This window comes from Mus pahari, chromosome 2, assembly GCF_900095145.1.
Source record: "Mus pahari chromosome 2, PAHARI_EIJ_v1.1, whole genome shotgun sequence".
In the NCBI taxonomy this organism is placed as follows: domain Eukaryota; kingdom Metazoa; phylum Chordata; class Mammalia; order Rodentia; family Muridae; genus Mus; species Mus pahari.
The window spans coordinates 113,951,590-113,962,995 of NC_034591.1; the positions used below are offsets into that span (position 1 = coordinate 113,951,590).

The window sequence follows — 11,406 nt, forward strand, 5'->3', positions numbered from 1 at the left end:
AAAGAGGAAAGAGGAAAGAGGAAAGAGGAAAGAGGAAAGAGGAAAGAGGAAAGAGGAAAGAGGAAAGAGGAAAGAGGAAAGAGGAAAGAGGAAAGGAAAGGAAAGGAAAGGAAAGGAAAGGAAAGGAAAGGAAAGGAAAGGAAAGGAAAGGAAAGGAAAGGAAAGGAAGAAGGGGGAGGAGAGGGGAAGAGGAAGAGGAAGAAGAGGAAAGAAAACAGACTTCTTCAACCTCCCACTGTGATAAAAGATTCTAAACCCACTGCACAGTTCATACCTGTACGCACTATCTAGGGCAGCCTGAGTACTTCGGCTCTTCTCTTCAAGTTCATCCATGTCTACCTGAAGCCGGCCAAGATCTTTCTCCTGGCGTTCTACCACAGAATTTAGTTTTTTAATATTTTCTCTATGTTGTTTCTCAACCTCCTCTTTGCCATCAAGGACCTATGTCATCAAATCAAATAAGAACACCTTTCAATAAATAATGCATGGTACATAAAGAATTCCGGGAAATCTCTTATCACTGGCTATAGCTTGAATAGAAAATGTGGCCCACTGGCACATGTGTCTGAACATGGCTCTGCTCATGGTAAGTTCTGGAAAGCTGTTCAAACCTTGGCAGGAGGAAATGGGAGGACAGGCCTTCAGGGTTCACCCAGCCCTGCTTCCCTACTTCCTGGATGGTACCAAGTAACAAACACTTGTCACACACTTGCACCACCACAAGCCTCTGTCATACCTTTCCCACTGTGATGGAATCGTTGTTCTTGTCAAGTGTTTGATCACAGTGACACGAGACAACATTAGCTAGTCATTTATCTATAAACTAAAGCCCTTTTCTTGCCTGACATCCCATTAGATCATTCTGAATGCTGCACACACCATGGCCAATTACAGGAAGTAAGATCAACGCATGTTCAGAGAACAATGACTGCTGCTCACCTGTCGTAAGTGCTGTAACTCCTCTTCCAGCTCCTTAGCTTTCCTGTTCAACTTTGCAATAACATTTTCATTGTCTTTATCTTTAGCTCTTAATTTCTTAATGATGTTGGAATTATGCAGCTGCTGCTTTGAAAGTTTTTCTCCTGGTGGTTGTAAAAAAACAAACAACAAAATAGTGAGTGTCTAAGAACCTGCATAGAAAGCTTTATCTAACCAGTAGCAAACAATGACTTTTTAATACCATAAAGACTTTAAACTTCAGTGTTAAAACTCATTTGAACAGGAATTATCAATAAATATTAAAATTATTACATGGCAGGATTCTAGGTATCAAGATACTAAGTCTTCATTTGATCTTTAGTTTCAAATTCAGGCTCCTCCTACTACCACAGCCTTCCAAATGCTAGGATTATAGGTGTGTACCACCACATCCCTCTCATAGCTATATATTAGAATTCCCTGTGTACCTATATTTCCTGCTTATAAAAATAGGTTCAAAACCAAAAAAAAAATAAAAATAAAAAAATAAAAATAGGTTCCTAAAAGACAGGGAAGTAGATCATATATAGTATTATGCCAAGTAATATCCAATATACTCACTGTTTAAAGGAATTCTTATGTAAGTAAAAAAAAAAAAAAAAGTTGGGTAAAAGTCAGCTTCAAATTAAGTTGCTTCCAATTGTCCTCAAATTCTATAGCTGCTCTGAAACATATTTACATTCAATGACTTAAGAATTGTTCACCCCACATTTGTAATATGAACATTTTAAAAATAAAAGATCTAACATCAATAATCATTAAAATAAATGCAATATTCCCATGCAATGAACTTTATATAGCCATCAGTAATAATATACAAAATATTTCATACTACAGTGACATGTAAGAAGGCTGCACATGAAATGTGAAATTTTAACTATGCTTGAAGATGCAAAGATACACTGAAGAAAAACTAGACCTCCAAGATTTAAAGAGAAAAAAAAAGCCAAAATAATTATAATTAATAGACAAATATATTAAAAGTCATCAATTGTTGAAACCTCATTGTACTCAGACCAGGAACTCGGAGCCCATCAGACCTACATCACAGCCCTCCGATGTCTTTGTTTAGTGGCGGGCTCTTTTATGGCATGTTACAAACCTGTAAAGGGCAGCACAAATTTCTGCCCAGTTTTTGGAAACTTTTAACATAAAAAATCTTCCCAGAGCAAAAAACTACATAGCATATTTTTCTTTCAAGACATCTCACCCCATTCTTCCACAGCCGAGGAAGTCATAGTCTGTGGTGTAAGTCTACCCTTGTGGCTTCTGTTCCCCTCTCTTCCCCTTTCCTTCCTGTTCCTCCTGTTCCATCACACTTTCCCTCTTCTTTTCCTTCTTTTATTTTCATTTTGTGTATTGTTGTTGTGATATTCAAGTTTATCTTCACCCCCCTGTCTCAGCAGATCCTCTGGTTTCAGTGTCGCCAGGACTACAGTTGTGTACCACCATACCCAGCTCAGTATTTGTTGTTAGGAAGCATGTTCTACCTATTACATACTAAGTATTTTTCCTTTTTCTTAGACTATTATTAATAATGAACAAAATACCCACCTTCTTCCATTAAACCTTGAATCTGTTCATCTTTTTCCTTCAAAAGGTCTGCAGTTTGACTGCTATTTAATCTAGTGGCAAGTTCTTCCTTTATGGTTTTCATTTCCTAATTTAAAAAAGCTGTGGTTATCATAAAGAATTATTTTCATTCTAGGTATACTTTTTCCAGCCTTCCCCTGTTTGAAGAAGCCGCCCACCCACAATCTCATTCCAATATTAAAAGCCATCAGTTTAGTCAACCCACTTGCATAGTTAACTAATACAAGAAAGCAGATGAGAATACCACGTAAGTCTATACTCATCATTTCTATAAGCAAGTTTTAATATAGAAATGAGTGAAAATAACTCCTATACTGTTGTCCTTCAAAGTTAGGCTTTGCATTTCGAACAACACAGCAATACAAGACAGGAAGAGGTTTGTTGGTTAAGCGTCTCAAGTTATTGCCAGTGTCTAAAATGAGCTAGCTAATTAAAGCAGCCAAGCATGAGACTTCGTGTAAGAGTTCACACAGAAAAACAGTAAATTTCCATTAACCAAGTATATCGTTATTATGGTTATGCACTTTTAAGAACCAATAACAATGGCAACCAAATTACTATTAGTCAAAAAGTAGAAAAGGGGTCCTGTGAAATGGCTTGGCAGTTAAAAGCACTTGCCACCAAGCTGATGACCTGTATTTGATGTACAGGATTCACATGGTGGAAAGAGAAAACCATTTACTGCAAACTCCCCATGCACACGCACACATGTACAAACATGTCCACAGATGCCCACACAGAGAAATTAATATGTAAGATATTACTAATAATAAAGTGGAAAAGCAGCCTAATTTCAAAAAGTTAAACACAAAGAGCAAGTTATTAATAAAAGCTAGGACTCACATGATAATTTACAACTACAGCTTTTTGGGTTTTTTTGTTTTGGTTTTTTTGAGACAGGGTTTCTCTCTGTAACCCTGGCTGTTTTTAACAACTCAAGAATGTAAGTGCTCCTGCCTGTCGTGGTGGCGCACGCCTTTAATCCCAGCACTNGGGAGGCAGAGGCAGGCGGATTTCTGAGTTCAAGGCCAGCCTGGTCTACAGAGTGAGTTCCAGGACAGGCAGGGGCTACACAGAGAAACCCTGTCTCAAAAAAACCAAAAAAAACAAAAAACAAAAAACCAGACGGTAAGTGCTCCTGACGGAGAGCACTTTGCTCCCAAAGGGCACATGGCAATCCCTGTACCCTGCAACTAAGAGGGGAGGATGACTGCAGTGACATGGAGGGGCTGAGGCTGCTGCTAGGCATCTAACCACAGAGTACAACAGTCTCCACAACAGAATTAGCCTCCCAAATGCCAACAGGATCGAAGATGAGGAATATCAGCACAACACTTTTCATTTAGACTTAAAGAAGTGTACATGTTTGAAGTGGTAGGAAAATAATCTAGGGGGCTAATGAGTACTTTTAAAATGTACATAGTAGCCGGGTGTGGTGGCGCATGCCTTTAATCCCAGTACTTGGAAGGCAGAGGCAGGCGGATTTCTGAGTTCGAGGCCAGCCTGGTCTACAGAGTGAGTTCCAGGACACCCAGGGCTACACAGAGAAACCCTGTCTCGAAAAAAACAAAACAAAACAAAACAAAACTGTACAAAAAAAAAATGTACATAGTATCACTTAGGCTTAAGTGTTATTTATTTTGATGGAATTATCATTTTTGGTTACCTTAATGGTCTTGCAAGGATTCATATATGAATTATATAAATACTTGTCTTAGAGAAAATGTATGTATGCATGTGCACATTTGAGTGTACAATGGTAGAGGACCCAGCAGCCTTCAGGGAACTTCTCTGATTACTGTTCCACATTATTTTCTTGAGACATGGTCTGAACATGGAGATCATCAATTTGGCAAGACTGGCTGGCTAAAGAACTTTTGAAGCACCCACCTATCTCTGAGCCCCTCCCCCCAGCACTGGGGTTACTGACACTGCCATTACACCTGGCTTTAACATGAGTTCTGGAGATCCAAACTCTAGTCCTCAGCTTGCCCAATGGGCGCTTCAAAGACTGCTGAGCCAACTCTCCAGTCTCTACCAACTTTAATATACCAAAAATCTACACTTTACCTGTTAATATGCTACATATATTTTTAATGTTTCCTTTTTTCGAATATCAAAATCTGAGTTCATTCACGGAACTCTACGGCGTTTAATTTCAATACCTTCTTAGCAGCATCTCTCTCCTTGCAGGCTAGTTGAACTTTCTTTTCTGCTTCTGCAATTCTCTGGGTAAATTCATCTTTCAGGGAAGAAACACTGCTACTTTCTTCTTTTACTCTGAACATTTCACTAGATTCAAAATATATGAGAATGGAGATACTGTTTAACAGTCTAGAGGTAATGAGGTCAGTTTCCAAAATGCAGACAGCATTTTTTCCAATATATACCATATTAAAATACTGGGTAAAGTCTAGTAACGTTTGTTCTGCCTTGTTTGTAAGACAAGGTCCGACACTCTAGCACAAGTGTCCTCTCTAAACTCATCCTCCTACCTCCGTTTCTCTGCTGGGATCTTATGATGGCATGTGTGCCATCGTGCCTGGCCCGACAGTTACTTCATCAAAGAAAAATTATTTGCAAAATTAAAATATTTATTAGTGTTGGTCAGGATTGAACCCAGAGCTGTGCATGCTAGGAAAATGCTAGACCACAAACCTGTATCCTCAGCCCTACTAAACTAAATCTAAGAAACCTCAAATAAAAGCCACTGGTGAACACGTCACCAATATTAGATGTGCAAATCTAAGACAAAAGTAAATGTTTCAATTCTAAATCGTTCATGTCACACGTCCTCAACTGTCTCAAAGTAAACCAATCCAGTGCTAATTATAGGATTTCAATTTTCACAAACACATGTTTTAAATCTCTAATACTAAAAGAATAAGAAGATATATATGTGTATATTCATATATACATATGAATGTATTTTTATAAAACATTGACAATGTCAAAGACAATATGGCAAAAATAATTTGAGAAGAAAAACAAACTTTTAAGTATGTTTATAATTGAAACACTATATAATTTTCAGTGACTATAAACAAGTTCAATTGCAAAACATTTTGTAAAGATTTATTTATTGAGTTTTTATACATATGCATATACATACACTACATACAAGCCTGGAACCCTTGGAGTTACGTGGGTGCTGGCAACCAAACACAGGTCCTCTGCAAAGCAGCAAGTGTTCTTACCCACTAAGCCACCTCTCCAGGTCCAAATTGTGAAACACTTCCATTTTAAAGCATCCAAGTGCAATGGCCTGTCCATACTTTGTGACATCACTCGTGTGCTCTGAATACTTACTCCTTCAGGTTATCATAAGCTTCCTCCAGAAGTGCCTTTTCTTTACTAAGGGACAATAATTGAGCCTCCCTCTTTTCTAGCTTCTCATTCAGAAATTCAACTGTCTGAAAAAAGAGAACAAACGCGAGTCAATCATTTTTGACGCAGGTAAAAAGCTGTAAGTGTCAGCTGTTCACAACTCAAACACAAGTGCTGAGGACCCAGGAGACACCGACGAACTCTAACCAACGGTTAGGAGAGGACAGACCAGAGCAAGCATGTACCTGGTAGGATTACACACTGATGAAGGAGTTGGGAGAACGATTAGGTAGAACCTACCTGAGAACGTAAGATTCCATTTCTGGGTCTACCTTACAGGAAGCACATGGTGACTATACAGTTGATATGCATAAGAACATTTAAAGCAGTGTGTTCCTAATAGAAAAAAATCTAGGATAATTTATTTGTACAGCCACTAAAGAAGGAAGATAAATTAAAAAAAAAAAAAAAAAAAAAGGTCTATCCACTGGTAATGTTTCACATCTTAATTTAGTTGTACCTAGATATCCTACTATACTCTTATTATCCTTTAATCCAAATGTAATTCTTTTTTAACTATTATCCACTATACTTAAAAATAAAAATTTACAAAAAAGAAACCTTAAGCATGTAATTTGAATTTTCTAGGATGTATCAGCACAAAACTAACAGAAGTAATTCTCTGAATATCTCTTGTCTAAGTCTTGCTAAAGCAGTAATAAACTTATCTGTAAAGGGAGAGAGGGTGCCTTTCCAGCTTCAAAAAAGTCTTGTCTTGAGTCAGGACAGACTAAAAATCACTTACCTTCCTAAAGAGTCTGAAAACATGAACAGTAACTAGTGCTGCCTTTGGGGGATTCAAAATACCAGCATGTACTCTATGGTTGCTGCTGCTCATTCAAAAATACAGCATGGCATTTTGTTCCTGAACAATATGAAACCCAAGGAATGGAACCTGCTTCTTCCAAAAACGTTAACTAAGGCAAAACTGAGCATTCACAGGACATCTCTCCACATGTTATACATACATCTCTCCACATGTTATATGTACATCTCTCCACATGTTATATGTACATCTCTCCACATGTTATATATACATTTCAGAAGCCTATTAGAGATGCTAGCTCCTATTCAATGTCTAAGACTCAGAAGAAACCAGCGCTGTGGTCTAACATTAACAAATGGACACCATTTTCTCTTGTATGTATTAGGGAGAAGTCACTGGTCATTCCCAGGTTTTACTTTTGCTCCTTGGCCATTTCATTTTCTCATTCATGTAAGATAGCTATTAAAAGCAGCAAAAGTAACGTAAAGAAAAAGCAAGCCAAAACACTGTAAGGAGTATACTTGTTATATCGATGAAACATCAACATTAGAATAGAAATCACAGGAAAGCATCTACAGTATTCATATAAAACCAAAAAGATAACATTTCCCATAAATAGAATATATATGTGCAAAACACTTTGATACAAAAGTAGTTAACATTCAGATTGATATTCCATGTCTATCTTCAGGAGAATACATTGTGATATAAACAGTCCTTCCCAAACTGTCAGAAAGATAAACAGAGCAAAGAATGTTAAAGTGATAAGGATGCAAAAATAAAGATGGAAAATGGAAACACTCAACTTTTATATAATATCTACTTAGTCTACCATAGTTGCTTTGCAAGAATTTCAAATACTTTAACATTATTCATTTTAAAGTCCTTAACTGCTACAATTTTAAATGATCAAACATCTACTTTTTCAAATCACCACATACCCACAACTCTGAAACATACCCCAATGCCCTCTTCTACTTTGTAGTTACCTTGCAAACATCTTCTTTCTCCGGTGGTGCTTTTGGCTGGTTTTCAACAGCTTCACACTGCTCAGTGGCTGGTCCAGAGGCAGAGTGTCCGCCACTTACTGGTGTAGGAGAAGCCAATGTATCTGGCTGTTCACAGTTAACTGGAGTAGCACTTCGGCCACTTTCCTCTAATTCTGCTTCCTCAGAAGGTGCAATTAATGTCTCGTTTCCTTCCTCTTCTTCAGCATTCTCTTCAGTAGATTCTACTACTTTAGTCTTTGGGGTTGAAGGACTCACTATTATAGGTACTAAAGCATAGCCTTTGCCTGGCAGTTCGTCGTCTGAGTTGATTTCACTTACACTCCGGCTATCTAGAGACTGCACGCTAAATGAGTCTATTCTTTCAAAAGCATCCGATGAGCAGCAACTCTCATTGAGCTTTTGAAAGTCATCTAAGCGGCTATACTCAGGACAAGCAGATGCAGAGAGAAGCTGAAATGATGTCTGCATGAGGTGAAGACTTGACTTGGCGTCCGAAGTCTCTTGCCTTGAACTAGCTGAGCTCTCACTGATAACACTTTCGTGATCTAAAACTTCAATGTCACTAGTGGTGGAAGTGCCCGATGAGAAGGAGCTAACAGGAGGAGAAGGTGTGTTGCTCTGTCTGTCTTCGTGTTTTTGTTCTTTAGGTTCCAAAGCCATATCCTTAGTTTCTGCCGTAAGAGACTGAGTGGATGTGGTAGATACATCTTCTGTTGTGTTTACATTAACTACGTTTTCAGACGCCTTCAATCTCACAGTGGGCACCTTCACCTCAGACTCTTCACCAGCGGTTTCTTCATGCTTGTCTTCAGGTACAGGTGAGGGAGTGCCCACGTCTGGAGTCTCTCCTGAAACACACACGGAGTCTCTCACATCAGGCTCGGCTGTCTCAGAAGTTCTGGACTGGCCAGGAGATGATGATTCCTGTAAGCTGCTTTTCACTTCTTCCTCTGGCCGCTGGGATTTAGCTGGAGGTTTTGATACCACTGGACTCTTCTGAATGGTCTGGACATCCGATGGAGAGAGAAAGGCACTGAAGAAATTTTCAGATTCATCGACTACAGTCCTTCGAACTGGCTTTGTAATTGCTTGAGAGGCTGTTGGGGGACTCTGAGGTTCGCTGCTTGAGTTCAATCCCCAGGTTGAAGTATCCCATCCTCCACTCACAGGGGAACTTATTCCTTTGACAAAAATAAATTAGTTCATTAAGTAGAGAATATTAGCATTAGTATTTAAATCATCATCAGTTATCAACTGGGAGAAAAGGGAGTTTATGAATTGCACCCTGTAACTTGGAAAAGTTAGACTCTTTCATTACAGCATCACTTATTAGTTTCCAGGTTAACTTTGGGTGTTAAAGAATAAAACCAGTGTGGGCCACCTAAGAGTGTCTAAGGAACAAGACCAGACTTGGTTTTACCTAGCAAAAGCAAGCATGTTATCCCCTCCAAATACATGCTTAAAGTAGTGATCAAGATTGTACAGCCAGTTTGAAATCCCAGACACATGGTTCATCTCACAAAAACAGTTCAAATCTTCACTAACAGGCACATGTAGTCACAGCACTATCCAGCCACACACTCATTTTATTCTTGTAACATTAAATAATAAAACTTAATTATAAACTAAACAGAAGCAATGCTCAAAACTTAACCTGAGATAATACAGTTTTTTTGAAAATCATAATTAAACTGATGAGAACAGTTGAGTCCTAGTGAATGAATTCTCTTTTATGTACTTAATGACCAGTCTGCAAGTTCCTCTCTCTTAAAACTCAAATTATTTTTTTTCCACAATTTTTAAGATAGCAAAATCACCAAAACTCTGCAATTAGAAGCTGATGGAAAGGGTGCACAATAACTGAGGACTTCCTGAAAAAGAAAAAAAGAAGCCCTTTAACAAAATCTGCCCTTTAACAAGATTCCACAGCTACGAGAAATGAAGAGTGTTGGGGAAACTGAACCGGGGACAGAGTTTTACATTTATTTGTTCAGTGTGTGAAACCAGAAAACAAAGCTTAAGGCAAGATTAGGTCTTCGAGGTAGCTAATTAGCATCCTCATGGATACCAGAATTTAAGTTTGCCTCTTGAAAAATGTGGTACGAAATTATAGTAACTGCACATCCACTTAAACTACCCCTATTCTTCTGACTCATGTTGTTTTGTAATCTAAAACACAACAGTGATCAATGAAAATAGCATTCAAGAAAGCATATTCCATTTCAGACAACCTGCCCTTAAAAATAAATTATAGAGCACTATTTAGGTCTCAGATTTCGCGCGGGGCAGTGGATAATGAGTATCTTTTTATTTGAAACTTATTTGATCTTAAGTTTAGTAGCTCCAGCTCTGGGGTCCAACCACAAAAAGGTGAGCTACACCTTTTTGTGTATTCTATGTGGCAAGGTGCCACATAGAATGAAATAAGATCGCGATACATCTACAATTATACATAAACTACGATATCATTGATTCAACTTAGGTCCCGAGTTTTCAAAAATGTACATCTAAAACCAGAAACCAGAGTGAACTCTTTTTCATCCAAAGGTATGCCCAGTGTCCGTTTCTACACACGTAAAAATGTTCCAAAATCCCTCAGACTTAAAAGACCCAAGCAACCGAAACTCCTGGAAAGAGCAATTTCAGTTAATCTGAAAGACCCGGTGCTGAAAAAAAAAAAAAAAAGGCTACAGTTGGGAACTCTTGGAGCACAAATTCTTGTGGGACTCTGCCAGGTACAGCCTGTGCCTCACCTGGAGAAAGTTACTTATGCATTCTGAGTTTCGGTTAGCTCTTCTGGAGAATACAGGGGACTACCAGCCCTGACTCGGGTTGTTCTGAGACGGCGAACTTTTTGTAAAGTCGTTGTGTTCCTTAAACGCTCCCCTCGGGGCTCCCTGACTGGGGATTTACACAGCTCGGACCTAGGGCGCCAAGGCGGAAGACGCGTAGCCATTAGGGATCCGGGGCTGTGCTCCTGACTCTGTAGGAAGGGCCTGGGGCCGGGACCAGAGCTCGAGCTGACACCGAGGTCAGCAGGACCCGCACCGGGGCCGAGGCGTGCGGGACTGGGGTCGGACCGCAGGCAAGCGCGACACCCCGGGACCCGCTTACCCGGCTCGCCGTACGGGATGGCCTCGGCCCAGGCGCTCGGCTCCTCCTCCTGGATGTCCAGGACCCTGTCGATGGACTTCTGGGCCTGGGACAGGGCCTGCTTGGCGAAGCTGGACAACTGCGAGGCATTGAACCAGCTCATGGTCCCTCGTCAGCGCCGGCTCCGGCGGCCTCAGCGGTGGCCCCGGCCCCACCGCCTCCCGCGGCCGCGCGCCGCTGCGAGCCTTCCGCACAGCTGACCCGGGCCCCGCCGCGCATGCGCCACCCTTCCACGTACACAACCACCAGATCCGGGAGCCGAGTTCCGCCCAGACGGAAGGACGGAGGCGCTAGCTTGAAGCCACTTCCGGGAGCGGAGCAGAGCCCTTAGTTACCAGCCGCCTCGGGGCTTCATGGCCGCTCTCAGCTGACGGACGCGATCTGCGCCGAGCCCCAGACCGGGAGCGATGGGAGCCGTGTGTGCCTCGCTATAATCACGGAGGCTAGACCACACACTTACTTCTCTTGGTACTCAAAAAATAGTGGACCAGTTCTCGCCTGGCCTGGATGTCTTTGCGT

At 40.4% G+C, this 11,406-nt stretch overlaps 1 protein-coding gene across 1 annotated transcript in view; it reads right to left on the reverse strand.

Annotated features, from left to right (window-relative positions):
* The window catches only part of Tmf1 (TATA element modulatory factor 1), a 24,423-nt gene extending 13,331 nt beyond the window's left edge, over positions 1 to 11,092 (reverse strand). The window contains exons 1-7 of the mRNA XM_021189876.2: positions 10,849 to 11,092; positions 7,714 to 8,915; positions 5,881 to 5,984; positions 4,737 to 4,863; positions 2,533 to 2,638; positions 940 to 1,082; positions 275 to 441 (exon numbers count right to left, since the gene is read on the reverse strand). Coding sequence (XP_021045535.1) covers positions 275 to 441; positions 940 to 1,082; positions 2,533 to 2,638; positions 4,737 to 4,863; positions 5,881 to 5,984; positions 7,714 to 8,915; positions 10,849 to 10,990 — 1,991 coding nt within the window. The 5' untranslated portion in view covers positions 10,991 to 11,092. The remainder of the gene's footprint in view (positions 1 to 274; positions 442 to 939; positions 1,083 to 2,532; positions 2,639 to 4,736; positions 4,864 to 5,880; positions 5,985 to 7,713; positions 8,916 to 10,848) is intronic.
* Positions 11,093 to 11,406: the final 314 nt, after the last annotated feature.